General features: G+C 41.8%; 1 protein-coding gene across 9 annotated transcripts in view; it reads left to right on the plus strand.

Moving 5' to 3' along the window:
• LOC110977346 (inositol hexakisphosphate and diphosphoinositol-pentakisphosphate kinase 2-like) overlaps positions 1-23,262 on the plus strand; it is a 51,351-nt gene that overhangs the window by 22,649 nt on the left and 5,440 nt on the right. For 4 of the 9 annotated variants that reach the window (XM_087139774.1, XM_087139766.1, XM_087139767.1 and 1 more), the window contains 12 exons: positions 1,601-1,717; positions 4,038-4,067; positions 8,015-8,137; positions 8,606-8,727; positions 9,420-9,532; positions 10,224-10,271; positions 13,245-13,311; positions 14,222-14,366; positions 15,448-15,683; positions 16,614-16,859; positions 17,296-17,511; positions 22,839-23,214. In XM_087139774.1, coding sequence (XP_086995900.1) covers positions 1,601-1,717; positions 4,038-4,067; positions 8,015-8,137; positions 8,606-8,727; positions 9,420-9,532; positions 10,224-10,271; positions 13,245-13,311; positions 14,222-14,366; positions 15,448-15,683; positions 16,614-16,859; positions 17,296-17,511; positions 22,839-23,214 — 1,839 coding nt within the window. The remainder of the gene's footprint in view (positions 1-1,600; positions 1,718-4,037; positions 4,068-8,014; positions 8,138-8,605; positions 8,728-9,419; positions 9,533-10,223; positions 10,272-13,244; positions 13,312-14,221; positions 14,367-15,447; positions 15,684-16,613; positions 16,860-17,295; positions 17,512-22,838; positions 23,215-23,262) is intronic. The other 5 variants (XM_087139769.1, XM_087139768.1, XM_087139770.1 and 2 more) reach the window with 5 other exon arrangements.

The raw sequence follows: 23,262 nt of genomic DNA on the forward strand, positions 1-23,262 counted from the left end.
TGTCTTGAACGAATTGCAGTCACCTACTTTTTGAGTAAAATATCAAACATTTTGATATATCATTATTTTGGCAATTTTTAACCCGAGTTAAGAAAAAATGACACTTCTTTATTAAGTTTTCCACCCAAACTTCACTGATTTCCATCAAATGAGCAAACTTAATCACATTTTGCTACGGTATGTACATGTATGTAATGTGTCCAAACCCAGGGCTGAATCTCAATTATGGCTAGGAGGATTCCCAAAACATTAAATTAACATTGAAACAAGCCTGACCTGGACAGACAGTGTGTGTGAAGCTGAATGAAATATCCCTAATGCCACCATTATATGTCCATAGTCCAGCTTTTGGTAACAACCACGTGGCCACGTGGAGCCGGTGATTTTCCAGAATAGTACATGTATGCATGCCCAGCACAGCCATGTACATGGACATGTCCACATGTGCTGTATACTCTACCATGTGGTACAGAATGTTGAACAATGGTATTTTGCCATCTCACTAACACATTGCTAGTTCAAAAAAAAGTCAAGCTTTATGAGATGTGGATAAATTTGTACATTATTTCTGAATTCAGAATTGAGAAAGTCATTTATCGTGATGATAATACTTTTTTTGACACCTGCCCAATCTGAAGTTTGATATTTAAAAACTCCAAATTTTACATTTGTGCAGTGTGTGATGTTCACCGACAGTTTCCATGCAGTGGTACCAATGCTGTGGTTAATAAAAAGGGATTTGAAGGAAATTAGAATGAATTGCATACATTTCTATGGTTATGCAAGAAATTGAAACAAATGACCTGTCTCAGCTAGTAGTCGGTAAAAAGCTACTGATATCTTCCCAAGCTCTATTGTTTATGTGTTTTTTTTACAGTATCTTTTACAGTATCTAGCAATGTTAACTACACATACTTTATAGGAAATTTTATCATCATACTGGCGATACCACTGGGAAAAAAATTGACTGCAAGAACATTCAGTGCTCACCCACATGTATACCTTGAAAATGATTATGTAGATGTTTAGGTTTAATGTTTGCTTGACCTTATCAAGTTCACCTGCACATATTGACTGTTGTGTGAATGATATCAGGTGGTCCAGTAGTTCTGCCTTTCCCCTTGCTGAACTACAGCAACTGACAGTAACTGAACATTTTGTACCCATTCAGTTGAAAATTGGCAGTGTTTATCGTATATTATTGTCACTGTGAAAGGACCACCTTGCACATGATAAATGATGCATGCAGTAATGGCGGCGGTAGCTGGCCATGCCAGCACATATCTCTAATGAAAGAGATTTAAAGATTTGTGCGTGCACTAAGGCTCATTAAGTGCTAATGAGTAAAAGAGAGATCAAATTTGTCACCAATAAAGCAATTTGTATCTGTTAACGTTTAAAAAGAAAAAGCAAGCAAAGTCTTTAAACCGTTTGTCTAGGACAGTCGGAGTTGATGTTGAACAAAAATCATCTTTAGTTACATAGTGTCAGAATTGATCCCTTTTCTCATTTGTGTATAATTTAAAAAAAAAACAAATCAAAGAAGTGGTATGTGTATCTTCAAGCACCGACACCCAATCTTTTTTCTCTCATTGTTCAGCTTTGTTAGCTTTACATGGTATACAATCACTTCCGAACCTCAGTGCAGATGTAGAAAGTGACGAGCCTTTGGACTCCTCGTCAGCAAGTGGGGCACGTCGCCTATCTTTTGATTTCGGTCTGTGCCACTCTCTGATTTTTGGCGTGCTGTCCAGTTTCCCTTGGCCTTTTCACACTACAGCCTCTCGACCCTGGTTGAACTCAACCTCGGGCAAACCCAAACCACCCTGGGTTAAAACTTTGGTTTTACAACCTGCATTCAACCCAGCATTTTTTCACACTTGTTTTATGCAAACTGAGCTTATCAGAGTGAGTTCAACCTGGAGATGAGCGTGAACAATTTTTTTCAAAAATTGAAAAGGTTGAAAAATCTCAGCCTTGGTCTTGAGCGGGGTTGAAAATGTTTAAGTGTGAATCATTGGTATTTGTCAACCCTGAAATTAGTCTGGGGTGAAAAGGCCTCCTTCCGCCTCTGCTTGAACAAAACTCCTCCCCCCTTCAGCCCTCCCACATCCTCTAGTCACAGTGTGTGGGTTCACAGTTGTGTGTCCATTAAAACCATTAGATTTTGTGAGTGACACGTTTGGCCTGCTGTGCATATATGCTGTTGCCTTTAAACTGTTTCATATTAGATCTAGCAGATTAGCTGATAAATGTTTCCTCCATCTGATTTTAAATACTGATACCCATCATATTAGGTTCAGTCAGAGTTTTTCTTACAAAATGTGTGCTTAACATTAGGATAGTGACACATAAAATTAACAAGAAGTTGACATAGCTAGTGTGAATCTATCTTTATCATACATGTACATGTGATTCAAATCTTTAGTTTAGTCCCCATGATGATACTCTTGCTCCAGGGAAACGTACTATCAGACTGGGACTGTGCTACCAAGCATTAGCCCATCAAGCCTCAAAACACACTTAAGATTAGTAGATACATTTTTCTGAGTGCGGTGCAGTGCTGCGGCTAACTGTGCAGACTTGAATGTGGGATATGTTATGTGCACGCTAGTTTGTGCATGTATATCACAGATTTATGCATGATTTATGACCAATTTTCATCGCAATGTGCTCAGTTCTGAAGTGTCCTTCCGGTTGTCATCTTTCCTCTGTCGTATCACTCATACAGGTATCTCGGTTTTTGTCATCATGAGTGGTGCTTGTATTTTTAAAGTGCTGGTACTTTCTTTCCTGATCATCGAGTGGCTGCATGAAATTAGGTGCTGCTGCCCTCAGAATTAGCTTTCGAGGGACAGCTTTTGCCTAGGTACTGCATAGCACTACATGGAAAACAGTACAGAGCTATAGTGTAGTACTGGTGTAGCACAAGTTCCATTAGTGCAAGATTTAGTACTACATACAAAGTATGCAAAGTATGCAAAGTAGTATAGTACTACAGTATAGTACTAGTGTAGTACTGTTTACATTGAATGCAATGTAGTATTGCATGCAAAGTAGTATAATGCTACAGTATGGTATTTTTACATGAGTGCAAGATAGTAACTACATGCAGAATAGCATAATACTACAGTATAGCACTAGTGAAGTACTAATTGCAGAAATGCAATATAGTACTGCGTATATGTGTAAAGTACCTGTAGTAAAGTGCTACAGCATAGTACTAAACTGTAGTACTACATGCAAAACATGGCTTTTGCAGGTGGTATTTGTTACGTGGTGATCCACTTTGGAGTCTTCAATACCAGTGCAGAACACTTTATCTTTCGTTAGTCTATTTCTGGTTTAGTTTTTATTTTGAAATCTGATCTCTCCCTGGATCATACACAATCAGTGTGTCACTCAACTTCCAAAGTTTTGTACAAGCCACCAAATATGCAGTATCTTATTTTAATATATTGGTAACAAAATCAAAATTGATTTTTAAGGAAAACAACCTCTTACTGGACTTTTGACACGAGACAGAGATATAGGTTATGCATCACTGTAAACAAGGTGCTGTTAAAGGCCTTTCCTTGAGAAATGCCATCGCCCTTTTCTTTGGAATTAAAAACCATGAGTTCATTTTTGGCCTTTCCTGTGCCATATCCAGCAAGCATTTATTCACATTTGGTCTGAGGACATAGACGTACCATATCCTGTTTTCCTTGAGTTAGTATTTACAACGGTGAGAGCGTGCTTTGCACATTTGGTCTGAGTTGAAAGCGTGACAGTTTCTGCCCACTTGTGGAAGAGCACAGAAAGATATCTTGTACTAGTGAGTGAGAAAGTCATGACAATTTCCGGCAGTGGTTCAATTGTGACAGCTTTGGTTTTTTCACCATGCACGCACTGCAACGCCTCTAAGTGTGAGGGTCTCAGAAAGAATTGACAAAAATTCCTAAAATGTAAGCCCCTCTCTTGTCTCATAACTAATTAGTTTTGCATCCCCTTTGTGCTCTAATTTGGAGGTGTATTAAACTGTTTTGCTTTTATAGATCTGCAACAATCTGGATTTATTGAGAAAGGTAAGAGGCAACGACACCAACAAATTCCTTGATTTTGGCATAGCGTAATGCCTGGTGGCACGAGACACTTGTCTACCCTTTTTTTCCTTCGGTGGTAATGGTTTCCTTTATCCAGCTATTATGTTTTTTCTTTTAGCTTTTATTTTCTCTAATTGCCTTTGCGCAGATTACTGATCTCACTGCGGCATTGTTTTCAGGGTATCTGTTGTCCCTGGCTTATTTGCACAGGGTTCTCATAGTCATGGAAAATCCTGGGAAAAATTGTCCTGGAAAGTCATGGAAAATGGGAAAAAATTATATAGGAAGTTATGGAATTCGGTTGTCAGAGAAAAAAAGTCGGGGAAAAGTCATGGAAATCAAGATCATGCAGGGTTTATTTTGCTGGGCCATGGGCTACTTGTGATGTGATAACAGAGTAATGATAAAATTACAGGCTACATTCTTGGTGGTCTGTAGTGGCTATGACAGTCTTCTAGTTTACAACACCTCTTTCCTCTGCAAAATGATGTTACAGTAAAAGCCATAGAAATTGTCATATTTTAGTCTTAGAAAATCCTGGAAAAGTTATTGAATTTGGTTTTCAGATTTTTGTGGGAACCCATTTGTAAAGTGTCTGGAAGCAAGGATTTCTGCTTCTACGGAAACCTCATTAAGAAACAAACTTTTGCCCACAAAGATGCCATTTTGGTTTACTCATGGGTAGAGAGAACAAAAAATATTGGATAGTTTCCAGCTCACAGAAACAAAACACTAATATCCCAGTGAAATTTGAACCTGTATTAGAGGACTCCACCACTTTGAGTTTGACACCGCTTTGTCAGGACCATTGTGTTCCCCATGGAGCTGCATGGCAAAAATGTCACAGAAATCACAGATACAGAGCAGTCTGAATGTTTAATGTGAAACATTTCACAAATATTGGTATTATGTGCAAGCTGTTCTCATATCCAATGAAGTACTGCATGACCTCAGTCTTGAACACAGTGCTATTTTCATGTTAGATTGTCAGTTGATTCTGTGACAGAAACATATTTCTGTTGGGCTGCAAATTTATCATCTTGTGCATTCATAGTGCATATAGATGACTGATAAAATGAAACCTGGCGTACCTGTGCGGCGTCACAGACCATTTGAGAGGTAGTTTTGAGGGTTCCAATGGTGTAACTAAGGGAGGGATAGGCACACACCCCCCACCCAAGGCGTGTGTACTCTTCTCCCTGTGCCCCTACTCAGAAATTAGAGAGGGAAAAAATCTACATTTGGCCATTTTAACTTTGATCAAGCTCATTGTAGTGCCCCCCTCCAGAATATCAAGAGACCCCCAGGTGCCCCCTTTGCAAAATGTATTCCAGTTAAACCACTGGAGGGTTCATGGAAATATAGCCAGGTGAATTGTTCTCATGTCTTGGTTGCTTGTTGGTTCTCTTCTCCACTGCTATCAGTGCGTCATATGTTGATTTGGAAACTACATGTAGCTTTAATCACACGTCAAATTCTACGGCTTTGAGTGATGCGGGTGCTGTTTTCTCAATGGCTACCTTCTTGATTCAGCAACTAACCCATTTGCAGGTTTTTACAGCTTTCATTTGTTATGGATCAGGAGGACTCACTCTTTGCATGTTAAAGACAAAATGAATTTCACAGAAAAGGCAAGACCCCTTTGGTTGTAACATTCCTAACCTTGGATATCTTTCTGAGACTGGACTCAATCTTTGCATGTTAAGACAAAATGGTTTAAGAGAAAAGGCAAGACCCTATGGTTGTAAACTTCCTTACTTCTTGTTTCTTTCTGAGGCTTCACCTGAATCCTTATTTCTTACCCAACACAGCATCATTCTGTTTATCATTGATAGCCATCTGAAACTGTGCTTTCTCTAATTGCATTAGAAAGTCAATTTATTGCATAATTTAGGTTACATCACTCTGAAATTATTATAATAACTAAGTTTAAAACAAAGTAAGTGTTCAGTCAGTGGAATGGACATTGTACATATTCTGACATTGAGAATTATAAAACATGCTTTAAATCTCTTAAAGATATGATATATGGTGGGCATTCTATTTGATTTTGTGTTCTCATCTCAGAATATTGTGTCAACTGACCTCAAATGTCCAAATTCCTATTTATAGTTGTGTGATTGAATGCTCTAGAAAAGTCTGTGTTGACAGACATCAAAATTGAAATGCCTCACTGGTGTGTAATGAGTTTAGATTGTGCCTTTGTGTATGTGCAAAGTAAAACTACGATACCTATCTCTTGAGTTCTGAGTTCAAGTATCACTTGTGAATAGTTAATATTAAATAATCATGCAGTTCACAAGGTACCTCCTTGATTTACCCGCAAACTTTCTGCAGTCTTCACTTTGCTAGACAGCTTTCATCTTTTTTAAGTTCTGGGGAAACCTTCCTTACATGTGATGGCATTTGTTTCATTTTTTTTTACCACCATGCTTAACTTTTCAAAACAACTCCTAGATCATCTGCAGCTAGTGCAGGCTATCATTCACCTCCTGAGCAGTGGGTGCAGCTACCAAGCTCTTTCTTAGCAGTAATGTGTATACACATCTACAGGAAGTCAGTCGGGAAAGGAAAAGGGCAGCTGAAGAGAAGGACATCAATTTATCTGTTTTTGTTTGTTTTCCAAATGTGCACTGTTTTGATTCATGATGGGATATCCCAAAACAGTGGGAAGGATGAGAAAAACCAAACCTTCAGCTGCTTCTTGTTCTTGATTTTCAGCTCGCAACTCATTGTTTCTTAAACTGTAGATAAATGGAATCCGTGCACAAGTGTCCCCTTGGCAGTGACAAAGAGAGATGCTTGGCTGGGCATCATTGCCACCATAGATGTATCCCATCTGCATTCACTCTGGGCCCAAGTCTATAGTGCTGGTGAACAGTATCACTTGGAAAAGTTGTAATTACTTATGCAGAAAATCATGTTGCTGCTTTACAAGCACCCTTTGATGGTGCGCCAGTGGTTGCATGCACATGGTGACGTCTGTTGGTACATCACTGATGGCAGCAACTTTTTCCCCCGGGTTAAGCCAGCTGTCTGTTATGCTTACCGCTAAGTGGTCTCCATGCATTAGATGGAGGCTTAGTTTGCACAAAGTTGGCTGTTTTCCCCGGGCATTGAGATTGGGCCCAGATCATGCGTGTTCAGTGCCCCATACATGTATATGCATATAAGTTTGGGGTCTCATGGGACATAGTTGCTAGCCAACAAAGCACCCATCTCATTCATGCACAGTGTCCATTGTCACAAACTGGAGGGATAAGTTCAAATGGCAGGGTCTCCCCGAGAAGTGTAGGTCTAGACCACATGCACAATGAAGGATTGCAAAAATTTGGGACTGCCAGCCGTCACTTGCTCTGGCTGTTAACAGGCACTTGTAGTCCGGTCGTAGGTCTTTCGCATTGGTGCTGTTTTGCCCATTGATTTATTGCCTTCTTGATTGAAACAAAATTGAAAGGTGATTCTCGGTGCTGTTCCAAGTAATTAAGTCTAAACGGTGCCAAATTGCCTCAGGCTTTGTGACCTTCAGTGTTGGGCTTTGTTCTTTATTGATGTGGACCATAGTAATTGATTTGCGTTACCCACAATATTTGAGACTTATATCAAGCTGGGTATTGAAATGGTAGAGCTTGTCCTCATAAGCCAGTGGTTGGAGGTTTTAGTTCCACCTAAATCAGCTAAATCAGGTTTAATTTTTATAAAATCTTTTGGAAAGCTTGAGTATATGCTGCTTATGACAGTATGAAAATTGAAGGCATCGACCATTGCTATTTTGCTGTGTAAATCACTGCTTTATTCTTTCCTTATTTCTTTCCATCTTAACACATACATTTTCCCTTAATAGCCTCCTCCTTACTTTACAATTTTCAGTGCCGATCCAAGAAGTTTTCTCTTATACCCTTTTCTTCTTTGACCTATGTGTCAATCAGACTGTAAGGCAGACCCATCCTTGTTGCTGATCCTGAAGTGGGGAGGCGAGCTGACAGATGCAGGCAGGGAGCAAGCCGAGGAATTGGGCCGGGCCTTCCGCTGCATCTACCCTGGTGGCCAAGGTACATAAAACAGGGAGGATTTCATCACTGCCAAACACTGTCAACCATTTTTCCTCCAGGGGTTAAATGTGTCTACACATTCCAGTGTCTTTTCCTGTCAGTATGAGACAAATGCATGCAAATGCAAATGTAACTTTCAAGTGCATGTAGATGAAATTTTTGTCTTTTTATGTCTTCTTATTATTTGATTTATTTCTTGGAGCAAACATTAAAATAAAGCATTGATTTTATTTTGGGTGCTGTCAGTGATAAAAATAGGAAGCATGAGATATCTCCACGCTCTAGTCTTGCATTTGTTCAGAGTTTCTGTGAATTGGTGCTTGTTCAGTTGAAAAGTGCAGTGTAGGTGTGTATATTCTGCACTGTGCACATGCATAAATCTCTCCCGACTTTTGTGAGAAGCCAGTACAATACCATTGTACTGTCCTGTTTTGCTAAGGGTTTTTTTTTGTTTCCGTTGCCTTGCAGGAGAGTATGCCGGTTTCCCTGGCTGTGGGCTTCTGCGCCTTCACAGTACATACCGCCATGACCTCAAAATCTATGCGTCGGATGAGGGCCGGGTCCAGATGACTGCTGCAGCATTCACCAAGGTTAGTGCTCAGTCATAGTGGATGTGCATGAGCTAGTGTTGCTCTGTCATTGGTCAGTGCATTCACAACGGGAACAGTGTGAAAGTTGGACAAGCAGGTCTATGCATGCCTCGGCAGGCCTGGTAGGGATGGTTAAGGAAGTTACTTTCAAAGTGGGACGGGTGCCTTTGCAGTGGCTACATGTAGTCTGAAATTTATTTAGTCATTTTTATACATGGGATAAGGTTTTGCATTGACCTTCTATTGGTACTTCCCCTTGTCAGCTGATTCCCTTGTTTCTCTCATTGGCACTGAAATATCTGCAGAAAATCCTATTCACTTTTAGAAGTGCAGCATTTAGTATTATTGTGTACTCTGGTGAGTGTCATTTGGGAGGACAGGTTGGTGTTCAGGAGCTTAAAACCTCCTGCCCAGCCTTCATTACTGGTATTGCATACGCTTTTATCCTACATTTTGACCAATCTGCTATCAGTTGGCAATGCCCATGGAGAGGACCGGGACGAAGGTGGTCCAGCTGCGCAGCCCGCAACTTCAAGTCACTGGGTATTTCCTGGTCCCAAGCAAGGCAACCTCATGCAAGACCACTTCAGATGGTGACCGCCTTGTGAAAAGTGTGACCTCTTCACCAGATAATCTGGCTTGAGCATTGGTAATGATGATGATGCACTTTTTCCGTTTGCATTTGGTCACAGGGCATGTTGGCCTTGGAGGGTGAACTCACCCCAATCCTTGTCCAGATGGTCAAGAGCGCCAACACCAACGGCCTGCTGGACCACGAGAAGGACTCAGTCACCATCCAGGGAAAGTAAGTCTGTCTACCCGGTCATTCAGCTTTCATCCTTCACAATCAATTCATGTATACTTGGCTCAAAATCGTTAGTGTAACTGAAGTGAAGTCTCGGGGGGGGGTGGGCACAAATTGTTTCAAGTGGTTATAAATAGCAAATTAACTACACCTTGTGTATGTAGGTGGTGTACATTTTTTACTTTCGTATTGGGTGGCAGCTGGGGAAGGGAGGGGCACTGACCTCCAGTTGGGTAGGGGACGTGTTCCCCTGTGTACATGTAATTACATCTCGACCCAAAATGCTTGGACAGCAAGGCAGAATTGTTTTGCCTTGTATGTGCAAGTGCATGGAAAGGTTTACTTCCATCCTCCAGAAGGAAAAGTTCACAAGACAGTTTCTGGACATAAGTCCTGCCGTGGCCAGATACCAAGCTCTTTCAAAATTCAAAGTACCGGTAACACATTGGCACCATGCACGTGTGTGAACTTTTCACCATGTAGTATTGGGCAGAAATTTTGCAGCCAGGTCAGGCCAACTTGGTGAATGGAAGTCTCAAAGTCTGAAATCAGTGGTGTTTGGTGACTGATACCCAAGCAGATGCATTCAACGCATTAATGCCAAGCCAATGAAGCACCCTTTAAAGTAGAGTCAGACTTTAAGAAACAGTCCATCATTGAGATAAGGTATCTCTTGGCTTTTAATTCCTAGATCAACTGCACTGGATGAAATCCTCTATACTCGTTTAGTACACCACAGGTATAACAAACATAATTCTTTTCAGCAACATGAACCATTATCTGACCACCTCACATTGAGCTCCATTCATGAAATCCCTCTTGCAACATTTTATCTCTCTCCTTTGGTCAGCTGAGTTTTTGACTTGTCATTTCTACTCCTCTGTTGCCATATTTCTTGCGTGATCAGTGGTACATTCCATTGGGTGTGAACCTCTGTATAGAATGTACAAAATGAAAGATTGAATTTTTCTTTCAACAAAGTAATTTTGTCTTCAGAAAAAAAAAAACCAACCTTTTTTGTCACAAGTTGAATGTGGACTTTGCAAGCTCACACACTTCATTTTACTCCTTCACAAAAGTGAGAATTGTGCAATAGAAATTGTCAGGAAAATCCTTTAAAAAATGCAATGATTTAAAATGGAAATTGTGGAAAAAGGAGATGTTTGACTGCACTGTGTTTATTAATGTCACTTTGAAATTATGGCTGTAGTAAAAAGGAAGTTCTGAGAATTAACATGTTTAAATTTCCTTTTTTATGGACTTGTTATGGACTAATTACATGTACAGTGGAGTGAATCTCTCCAATTAGTTTCAGATATTACCATTAAAATTGACAGGATTTACACTCTGCTTTTTCACAGAATATTCATAAATTTCAAGAGTAACAAGAACTCTCCTTTTCTTTAACTTTATTTTTATTTCCTTTATATGCAATGTATAAAGCTTCTTTTTTCAAAGCTGATTTGTTGCAAAATGGTAACTTATGATTCTAAGTAAAAGGAAAATTTTTTCCCTGAACACTGTACTGATGTGAGCTATAATCTTTTGAGAGATGATCTCACAGATCTTTGAACTTTTGCTCAATTTTTTTATAAGCTCTCACACCATCCTTAAAATAAAGCACATTACACATCCACACCAAAAAGTGAAATCCAGATTCATGCCACACAAAGTTGTCTTCAGTTTTGGTTTCTCATCAAGTTACAGTTTATTCATCTGCTTGTACTGTCATGTTGTGATTTCCAACTGTGACATTCACAGGACCCCAGAAGTTGATTCTTTTTCAGTGGCTTGGTATGTTGCTCTCATAGTGAAACAAATTATGTTACCATGGATACCATATCAACCTTCTTGCAGAGTTCAAAACTTTGGGTTTCCTCAACAAACCATCCATCTGGTTACATTAAAAAAATATTTAAGCCACATGCAAGAAAATATGTAAAAAGTTTAAAATTACCAAGATGATACTGTATCAAGTAAGTACTGCAAATCTGTAAGATTACATTTCTCACTACAGTTGTCATTGTTCATACTGCATTGATACAATTAGAGTTGCTTATGGCCATCAAGACTAAGCCCATGTACCCAAAATATGGCCAAGAACCAAGCTCCTCCATTGAGCTTAATGTTGCAGAATTTAGACACCGACATCTGGTCTTTGAGTGACTTCCCGGCACTTTGTTGACTAGGCTTCAGGATTGCCTACTGTCACTGGTACAGAAGCCGGCCACTTGTGACGTGATGGTGGCTTTGTTTTTGTGGCCTCTGAAACTTAATTGATGCCATTGAATTGTTGGCTACCTGGGCCCAATTTCATAGAGCAGCATAGCAAACAAATGTACTTAGCACAGAAAGTAACTTGTTAGCAGAAGCAGCTTACCAGCCAAAATGTCATGAATTGTACATTGCATGTAACTGGTTCTCTGCTGATTTTTGGCTAAGCATGCAATATACCAGTATTCTGGTCAGTGGCTCTTGAAATTGGGTCTGAAATGGCCAACTGGGTACACTATGTAGCATTCTTTGACACATCTGGGAATGGGCATGCAGTCGCCTAGTCACTTGGATTACTGTCTCATTTTCCCTCATCCTGTGGGGTATTGTAGAAACAGAGACCAGTCTTGCCGAATTGTTAAGCCTTGAGATTCACTTGGCAAAGTTTGTGCAAACTTGTGTTCGGCAAAAAGAACAGGCCAGTTGATAAATTAATGCCTTGAAAAATAACAATGATAAATTTATAATGATAAACAGGACAATATCACAGCATTCATAAAGTATACATTGTCTAATGGTATGTCCCATTCAAAGGTGAAATGTGGTAATATCATTTTCCCTGCTCATTGGGCGCACAATATCTGAACATTCCTGAAACCATCTCAGCTCCCTGGGGAGTATAGTAGCCCGATGCAAATTGCCCTCACAGATACCCATTTACTCCTGGGTGGAAAGAGGCACATTGGGTTAAACTGACTTGCCCAAGGTTGCAATTTCCACCACCTTTTAGGGTTCGAACCACCAATCCTTTGACCGGAATCTGTGAACCCTAACCACGATGTCATACATCCCCATCTGCATTTTATTGCTTGTTGCAGCTTTGTAGCTGATTTGTTCCCAGCAAATGAATTGGCTGAGTTGTATTTCTGGCTTGGCAGCTTTCATGTATAAAACTGGGTACCCTAAATGTCTCCCCGTTAAGACCAGTCAGTGACAACCTCAACGCCATTTGCTGCATGCGCATCCTTCACCAGCCCCTGGTTGTGTAGAATACGAAAATGACGCTGACTAGCTATTCAGGATGAATATACGTAAATGTAAAGTGAATTGCACACGTACTATATTGCAAAAGCTACATGCTCGCGCCCATGCATTCTCCTCCTGGGCGTAAATCTGTGTCAAGCATAAAACATTAACCACAGTCCTAATTTAATTAAATCTCTCAACTAGTGGCATATTTAAATCTTACGATATGGGGGTTAGATTGTGCAAGGCATGGTGGGAACCAACTTGGCATGGCAAGATTGTACCCATGGGAACGAGGTTGAGTCAGTGAGAATTTGGCATCATGCATCATTGACACTTTCTGGAGTACCAGTTGGTCATACGCCATTTCATCTCGGGGTCATTCAGTTGCATTGGAGTAATACTACAATCCTCTTGTGTGATTTTTTCCCCTTTTTTGGACTCACATATTGTATTTCCAATTTCCTTTCAGGGTGAAGGAGACACTGTATGACCGATTTCGCAAAAATGGTACCTTTAGTGAAGAGGATAAACAGGAGGTATTATCAGACTTACAGGAGTTGGAATGAATTTATCTCTGCTTAAAATTTTGTGTTGCGTGCAGTGGCAATTTTTTCCTTCTTCTTGGCTTATCTAAGGCATACATGACACCCAAGGCAAAGGCAAGAAATATGTCCCCCTGATGTAACAGCCAAATTGATTTTTGATACATTCTATCCAGTGGGTCACAAAAGTTACGATTTATATGGAAAGATATGTATTGATACATGTATGTGTTTGAAATCTAACTTCAAGTGTTAAAGTGTTTTCCTGATCTATGGCATAAGGTTTGGTGGTTGCTGCAAAGGTCTGTTGCATGGGGCTTGTGTTTCACATCTGACTTACCATGCATTGAGTTTAGCTTCAACGACCATTTGCATTATGTGATCACAGTTTGATGCAAATGACTCAGAAGACAGTTTGTGAGTGGTGCAAAGTACGTGTACGTCACAGTCATTTGGACCATGGGCAGAGATGCCGGGGGAGATGGGGTAATATATCCGCCCCACTTTTTGACCTGGGAGGATTAGCAATACAATCATCCTTCCCACTTTTTAAGTCACTATGTGCCATGCTGAAATCCCCCCCCCACATATGACCAGAAATCTCCACCCATGATTTGGACAAAGGTGACAAAGGACAACTGAAGATCAGCAAAGTGGTATCATCCAGGGAAATTGACTTTTAACCAACATTGAAGTTTTTGCCCAGTTTTATGTTGTGTGTATTTCCCTGTACAAACATTTTGAGGGATTGCAAAAGTACATATTCATTGGCAAAGAAAAAAACAACATAAAAATATTTCTGCCCCCCAAATTATTATATTAAACTGTTAAGTTTTAGCATGGTTTTGGTGAATACGAGTCTACTGTTCTTGTTTGGTTTTTTTTCTCCCATTTGTGTATCCAGCTTGCACCAACGGGAAGCAAGTCCCTCCTCTACTCCCTGTCTCGCATCCAGAACCCCATGGAGATGTGTGAAAAGATCTACGCTCTCATCAAGGAGTTAACCCACCAGGTGCGACAGTGCATCGAGAGCAAACCTTTCCAGGAAGGTAATAAATCCTGTAAATGCTTTCAGGGTCCTCCGTGAACGTCTGGGGGTGCGTCTGAGATATTTGTGACCCAACCCAAGAGACTGAGTTGCAAGTCACCAGAGCTACTTTTGGGATGAAGGCCTTGAAAAGAATCTCACACAATGTACATGTACATTGGTCAGAAGCACCCCCTCATTGGTTGAAAAGAGCCATATTGGTCTGCGTGCTCACTTTGTTTGTAGCAATGCAACTGTAGCGTGTGCATTTCATAGTCGTTTGTTAACCAGTGAAGTGCAGTTCTCACCAAAGGAGCCTCTGTTGCTAGGAAATTTGCATCCTTTCTTGGTCCAGCTCATGGCTCATAGGAACTCTGAACATTTTTCACCCAATCTACTCCGTGGCCATTTTCGTCAAGATTCATCAGTGATACATCAAAACGGGGCTCAGTGCTTAATGCAACGTTAAAGAGAATGATTGAAAAAATGGCCTTAAGAATCATCTTTGCAGGCGCCCAGTCACATTATTGTTCATGAAGCATGACGGATCGCTCACACTAACTGTTACGAGGATGGTTGTGACTTGTCTAAATGCTGTGACATATTTCAAGGCATTTTATTTCAAGTGCAAAGAATGTTCCAAAGGTTGCTGAATAATCAGGAAAATTAGAAACATTCTGGGTGAAATAATAAGGAAGTAGAGTAATGTCAGTATTGCGAGCCAATTTTTGAATTTTTTGTTTTTTTATGAAATTCATGAATAAAATGGAAGTACAGTTTTTTTGATAAATACAGCTTTTATAAAATCACTGCTTGACAATAATATGTCATGCATTTTATGCTGTTCATTTTCAGGGATGGGGAGGGGGAAATTAGCATTCTATCCCTTGGCAGGCAAGGGAAGTCTTTATATTGAGCATGTAGGGAAGAAAAGTGGCCACAATTAGATGTGCAGCCAGTAACAGGCTCTATTGCATATTTGATTGTAGCCCATTAGCCAACAAAATTGATTATGAACTAAGCGTCAGCGTGAAAGGCTTGGTCTCAATTCAAAGGTTTGCTGCTCTTCCTTTTTTCTGTGCGGTGGGATCGTAAATCTACAGAACTAATCCTGTACAGCAACGAATCGCTGGAGCTGATGCTGCGGCGCTGGGCTAAACTGGAGAAAGACTTCAAGACCAAAACGGGCCAATTTGACATCACCAAGATCCCGGACATCTATGACTGCATCAAGTATGACCTATTGCACAATGAGAAGCTTATCACCTCCCTGGGGTTTCAGGGGATGTGGGACCTGTACTCCAGGGCGCAGGTGCTGGCCGATGTCATCATACCTCAGGTGAGCGGTCCGAGGTTCACGTCCTGTATATTTTTACAGGTTTCAGTTTGGTACCGGTTCAGTTGTTGGCTGATACGATCGCTGATGGCCAGTGTTGTAGCAGGACCAGGCACAACACCACTCACAAGACCAGTCACAAGTACCAGGGTGAACAGTGACAAAAGAATGCTAATTTTGCTGTTCATTTGAATGGCTTGTGATTTGAATTTAGACTGGAGGTCATGCGTTGGTCTTGTGTCGCTCTTGTGAAGGTCTTGTTGGACCTTGTGATGGTCTTGAGAGGTCTTGACTCCAACAATGATTATCACAGGGAAATTGTCTGAGGGCCCATCCCCCAAATTGTTGTCTTTTTGTTGGAGGTGATATCCGATGTTCTGTTATTTGCCCTACTTGTCTTACTGAACTTATGTGCTTTTAATCCTCTTGTGTAATCTGTAGATACAGAGAAGATATCGAGTAAAGCCTTGATCCCATATCAACATTAAGAAACACTGACAGCACTGCCAAACAGTCCCTGATGATGTGCGTTTGTGTGAAAAATGCTTAATTGCGACTGATGCAAACACGGATGCAGTGAGTTTGCGCAGTTGAACATGATCTAATGTTGCCGAAAGCATCTTCACATCTTGTGTACTTTTTACAATTATTAAGACTAGGCTTAAAGACATGTGCTCGTCAAACTGCTTTGCAGTCGTAGGCACTAGCCTGATGTACGGTCAACACAACAGATCCCACCACTATTAATCACTCAAGGGCAAAGCGTTGCTAGTTACCAACCATGGCACTCTGAAAGGAGCAGTACCAGAGATGGCACTTGGCGCTGGATTGCACTATTTAAAATATTAAAAATGCACCTTGATGAAGCCCAAGGTATAGTGTGTTTAAGGGAATGTAAAATATGTTTAGACGATGATGTTTTTGCTGTCTCAGGAGTATGGCATCTCCAAGGAAGAGAAACTGGAGATAGGCACCAGCATCTGCACACCCTTGCTGCGCAAGATTCGCGCAGACCTGCAGCGCATCAACTTTGAGGAAGAGACCACGTTCCGTCTCAACCCAAAATACTCCAAGGGGGTCATGTCCCCAGATCGCCATGTGAGAACCCGACTGTACTTCACCAGCGAGAGCCACATCCATTCGCTGCTGTCCTGCCTGCGATATGGCGGACTGTGCAACGTAAGTCGGGGATGCTTTCATAAGTCACAGGCAGGATCGTAGTTTACATCGGTCTGGGTGGAAATGAAGCTTGCTGCCTGGCACCAAGTTTTTTAATAATGTGGCCATTTTGAAGATTTGACTGAAAAAAAAATTTGGCAAAACACTGAGAAATAGTATTATTTCACCTTTCTCCTTTTTTCATTTAAAACATTTTTTCAGTCAAAAATCACTTGTCAATAATCAGTTTGTTTTGCTCTGGCTCAGCTGTCCTGCCAGAAAGTCGGCCGCACTGAAATTTTTCTAGGGAAGAGTGTGTAGTCTTTTTCCAAGAAAAGTTATCTCTTTTTTTGCTTCTTTTGAGCATGGGATATTCATGCTACTTGATTTTTGTGCCAGTAACCCACTGTGGTCTCTCATCTGACTGCTCCCCCCCCCCCGCTTTTGTCTTGCTCAGGAAGGGGCTGATTCCCAGTGGGCCCGGGCCATGGCCTACATCGGGGAAGTCAAGGAGCTGAACTACATGACCCAGATCGTCCTCATGCTGTATGAGGACCCCAGCAAGGAGCCCATGTCTGAGGAGCGCTTCCGGGTGGAGCTGCACTTCAGCTCGGGTGCCAAGGGCTGCAATGCCACTGACAACCCCACGGTGGGTGGCTACCGCTCGGCAAAGGTGAGTTCAGGCTAGCTCTTTCACTGTGGCCCAGGCTGACGTCCTGATAATCTACAAGAGGGGGAGAAATTGCAAATTTAAGCAGCAAGCACAAATCAGCTGAGAATCGTTTTCAAGCTGTAAACCTTGAGTCTTTTTTAATCTATTTGCTCAGTGAATTTGTGCATGAAGTGGCTCCATTGAGCTCTGCTCTTAGAACAAACAAAGCAGAATGTACTGGTATCATTGACGTTCTTAACCACTTCCTGCCGGTTGGAGTTAACGGCATGCATCACCCGCTGCCGGGCACTTTTTCATTTTTTCCGTTTCCAAAATTATTCAAAAATTCATATCTTCATTTACTCGATGCATTCAGCCAAATAAATGACTGTCTAATCTGACAGGCAACCTCCATTGACGCTTGAGTATTGCAGCCATGCCTGCAGCCCAGTAAAGAGCCCCCGTTGTGCAGTGTTTCATAATTTCCTCTTTGTTCTGGAAATTGGCCCAATGCATTGCTGGACGGCGGTGATGTCTTTACTAATACGGCCAGATTCCATGAGCGCCCAGTGGTAACGTATTGCTCATTGCTGGAGTGCTGGAGCGCTTTTGTCCCCGTTGATAATCCGCGGGTACTGGCAGCAGCAAACAATGGTACTGTTTCAAAACAATGATGGATTACCTCTGCTAAAAATGGCCAGTACTCTGCAGACATCATATGAACCTTAGCCACTTCCTGCTGGGGACTATGGGATCGGAGACGTATGGTTTATATGGGTGGCCGGGGTCTCCGAACTCGGACAAAGGAAACAGGGCCCTGTAACAAAAGACCCTATTCCGAACAAAAGACCAGGCTGCTGGGCATTACCGACATTTTTCACTCTCAAAAGTGGTGATAATCCAGCCTTGTTTTGAAACCGTATACCAGGGTTTGGGGTATTTAGAGCAAGCGGATTACTACCGGGGACAAAAGTGCTTCACCACCTCAGCGATGAGCCACACAGCACTGTTGCACGCTAATCTGGCCCGTATTGAAAAGAGGTCAGCAGTGCACTGAGCCAGGTTCGTGAACAAAAGACAGTTATACAACACCACACAATCTGGGCTCTGTTTACAAGGCTGCTGGCCTGGCTGAAATACTCGGGCGTCAATGAAGGTCACCTGTCAACTTAGAGTAGTGCCTAAAGATTACTTGGTGCGGCTATAAACGACCGTTAAATGAAATGATGAATTTTTGAAGGTTTTTGAAAACGGAAAAAATGATAGTCATGTCGGCCCAGCATCATCAACATTGACATATGCCCCGGCATGAAGTGGTTAATTGGAAAGTCCCAGCAGCTGAATGACAGCAAGTAAACTTTTTGTACAAATGCCGAGCAACTTTATTTTTTTATAAAGCAAATTCCTATTTCGGGCACCCCAGCCATGCGTATACGGCCAAGGTCTCCGATACCGGGCTCCTTGGCAGGAAGTGGTTAAAGTGGAGACTTTGGGAGAATACACAAGAGCATTTTGTTTTACAATTTTAACAGAAAGAGATAATAATCATTTCTTCTTAGTGCTTTTCAAGTGGCTGGTGACTTTGACGACTCAAGTTGTCTAAATTGACTGTTTGATGTTTCTCAAGCCGACTTGAAATACAATCAAACCTGCCTAAGCGACCACCTGTGTTTAACATCCGCCTGTCATTAACGACCATTTCCAAATCCCCACATGTAAAAACTATTGTTTACATACTGTGTAGAATGACCCCCTGCACAACGCGACCAGCGACCGCCCCTTTTTGCATCCCCACGGGCAGTAAAGCCTGTACACAACGACCGCAAATCGAAAGCCATAAAAAGCAACCATTGCAAAACACTTCTGTCACAATCGTTGTTTGATTTCTGAGATCTTCAAAAAGCCAAACAAACTACAGTTCTTAAAAGGATTAGTGATCATCACCGGGGTCACTTCCAGCCATGCTTCCAGGATCTTTTCAGTTTATCCTTGGTCTTAAGTTGCATCCACAATAACGCTTTTGTTGTCAGACCAGCCAAGCGCTTGGTCCGAGCCCCCTGCATGGGCACACATCCTTACACTGCTATACTTGTGGGGTGTTTCCTTTGTTCTCGTGTACAAAACTCCCACACAACACGCAAAAAATTTCAAATCGCTCCAATTTAAACCAAATTCCCTTTCCTAGGTTGAAATTTCGACCGTATGTCCCTTATATAAAACACTTCAATTTGTGGCAGATTTTTACCCATCAAAAATTTCCCCTTTTTGAGTCATTTCCAAATATCAGTTTTGTGAAATTCTTGTGGGATACCAATTTAAGGTAAGAACTGGCCTTGTGGGGTACTTCCCATTGTTCCGGTTCCCCACAAGGCCTCATGTATAAGTGCACATACATTTCACAACCTCAACCACACGTGATCTTGAGCATTCATGCATGCACATTATATGTGACCCCTGACCTCTGAATAGTCTTGTTCAAACAAAACGTTATTCAAAATGGCTCAAAAATTTTGAAAATTCAATTTTTTACCGTAGAATTATGGATTTTGAAAAAAAAATGTTTTTTTAATATATTTTACAATTATCTCAGGTTCATTTAAAGTTTAAATTTGCCCAATAGAGTTTTACGGTTTAGAACACTGGGCTGACCTAACAACCTTAAAGTCTTACACGTGGTTGCTTTCATTGCACATTGTGTTTACACAACTCAGCAGACATACGTCTAAGTTCTTCATATCATTTTGCCAATTTGAGCAATTTCGTTCCAACAGCACTGGTTTTGAAAAGGAGAAAACTTGGCTCTGAATCCTTCAAGCCCGAATCCCGGAAAGAGTTTCCGGAATCAACTTCCACTGGAAATGAAAATGGAAGTGATCCAGATGCACAAAGACAAGAAGATGAGCTGCTGTGTGATCATTGAGAGTTTGGGAATGCGAGGCCATCGTGAAGCGGAAAAGTGAGTGGATTGAGGAATTTGAAGGGAATGCTCGTCTTGATCGGAGGAGGAAAATTCACAAGACGGGCGATGAAGAAATCAACGCTCTCCTGTGAAAAGGTTCAAGGATGCCACAGTGCGACTGTTTCCGGTTTCTGGACCACTTCTTCAAGAAAAGGCCCTGGAGTTTTCAAAAGAGCTTCGAGTTTCTAACTTCCAGGCATCGAACTGGTGGTTCGAGTCATTCAAGAAACGGTACAACATCGTTTATGGCAAGATGTGTGGTGAGAATCGTGGCGTGGAGAACAACACTGTTGATGACTGGCTGAAGAAAGTCCCTGAACTTTGTGCTGGCTACGATCCCAGAGACATCTATAACATGGATGAAAATGGGCTCTTATTCAAAGCATCCCTTGATTCCCGATTGCTCTGGGGGCAAGCGTTCCAAGGAACGACTTACTGTGATTCTTTGTGCCAACACCCTTGGGGAGAAAGAAAAGCCACTCATCATCGGCAAGTCAATCAAACCTTGTTGCTTTGGTAGACTGCAGCAAGAGGATCTACCCATAGACTACCATGCCAACAAAAAGCCTGGATGACCAGTAACGTGTTTGAGGTGTACATGAAGAAGCTGGACAAGAAAATAGGCTGCCAGAAGAGAAAAATTCTCATGTTGCTGGACAGCACCACCTGTCATTCACACCTGCAGCTGGAAAACATTAAGCTCATCTTTCTGCCACCAAACACAACCTCGGTTACACAACTCATGGACCAAGGCATCATCCAAGCACTTAAACTCAAATTCAGGGAAAAGCAGCTAATGCAGAACTTGGAGATGAACAAAGAAATGACTGGCTGTTGAAAGAACAAACATCCTTCAAACCATCTGTTGGGTCGACCAGTCCTGGAAGGATGTTGACAGCAGAACCATCCAAAAGTGCTTTAAAAAATATGGGACTGGGGCAGACATGGTCACTGAAGAAGAGGAAACAGTAGGAAAAGAAGATGATGCTCTGGAGTCTGCTTGTCGCAACGCACTTAACATTTCCCTGCAAGAACTCACTGTTCTCGATGGACTGACTACAGCTGACAACAATCCAGTCACATCCATGGGCTGACCTTCAGCAACGCCTCCATGCATGCCATGACAATGAAGGCTCTAACACTGATGAGGAGGACTGTCCAATTGTCCAATTTGCAGCCATGTTGACAGAAAGGAGAAAGTTTGCTGTCATTAAATTTTGTGCTGGCCTGGTGTATGCCTGTATGGACATGGAAGAGAAGGTTGTGGTGGAAAGCCTGCATCAGGGTCATGCAGCAGGCCAGTCATCACTTCAAAAGTTTGAAGTGAACACTCAAGCTGTTGTGCCAGAAAGGCCACATCAAACCCAATGGCTTTTTTCAGAGCCAATAACAAACCAAACAGCTCTTTTCAGGGCCAACATAATATGGCACTGAGTTTGAAATGTCTCCATCATTGTGCCCGTAATGCGCTGCTCCAGCATAGCTAATTCTCACATATGCATAATAAACATGTACATCTACAAGTACCTTTATTTGGCACAGATGTAAAAACACAACGGTCATTAAATAAGGCGGGTTTGACTGAAACAACTTTTATGAACATGTACATGTTCACGCACCACTACCTGTATAGAAAGACCACCTGTCTATAAAGACCACTTCTCTGTTTCCATTGAGTGGTCTTTCTGGGCAGGTTTGACTGTAGTTAGCTGAAATGTCACCTATTGATTGGGGTTTGTTACTCCCAATTTCTGAACTCCTGTGGGATGGTTTCATGTCATAAAAAGAAACAAATTTAAAAGGTTGTCCAACGATCAGTGCAAATTATAAGACACACAGAAGCACCTGTCTAAGTATGAATCGGAATGCAAAAACTTCCAGTCTCGATATTATATCCGACTGATAAAGCGCCCTCACCAGATGAGAATAGTGAACTCAAAAACTGAATCCAGGGAAACCAACAGCATTCCTTGACCTTTAATCATCGAATTGCTTGTTGGATTGGCTGTTAGTTGTATGGTTGATTTAAAACACTTCATTTATAAAAGCCTAAAAAATTGTTTCCCTATTTCACGTTTTCTACAGAGATATGTTATGACACACACATGGACTGGTTTAATTTGGTCACTAGTGCACTTCCAAGCCCCTCCCATGTGTATAGACATGCACCATTGACCTCATCGCCTGTCCATATGTGTAAACTACCCTGCTAAAATCTAAATGAAAATGCGACCCTCTTTAAAAGTAATGGGGCTTATGTACATTTTGAGGTAAAATTTAAATCTGTCACAGAGTGAGGGTAACATATCTGTAAACTGTAGCCACCCATATGAACAGCAGGCAATATGAGAGGGGTCAATATACATCTGCCTGATTCCCTTTCCATCAGGGAGACACTTCACCCACAGAGCCCCTCTCGGAGAACGACGAACCAGATGGTACTTTCGATGACACTACTGTCACCCGCGACAGCCCAGCGTTCTCGGTGACCGGCAATGACAGCACACCCACGTCCTCCTTGGTGGGGTTGGACTATTCAGGCCCGAATAACCAGCAGGATGTGGCCCAGGATAGGCCCTGTGATGACCGAACCGCCATCTGGCCGACGCAGGGGAGCTGGAGGGCAGACCACGTGCTGAAGGTTGGGCTGGGGCTGAGGGAGAGGGATGCCGGTCGGCCCAGCTCGGGCCCCGCCCTGACCCCTTCCAGGGCCAGCTTTAACACGCTGAAAGATATCAGCGAGCATGACACACAGGACTCGGAAGGTCAGTAGCCAAGAAGCTAGGGTGGGTTGAAAGGGTTCTGGAAGGGAG

Source organism: Acanthaster planci, linkage group LG08 (assembly GCF_054643075.1).
Source record: "Acanthaster planci isolate LZ-2023a linkage group LG08, COTS_SCS, whole genome shotgun sequence".
Classification (NCBI taxonomy): Eukaryota; Metazoa; Echinodermata; class Asteroidea; order Valvatida; family Acanthasteridae; genus Acanthaster; species Acanthaster planci.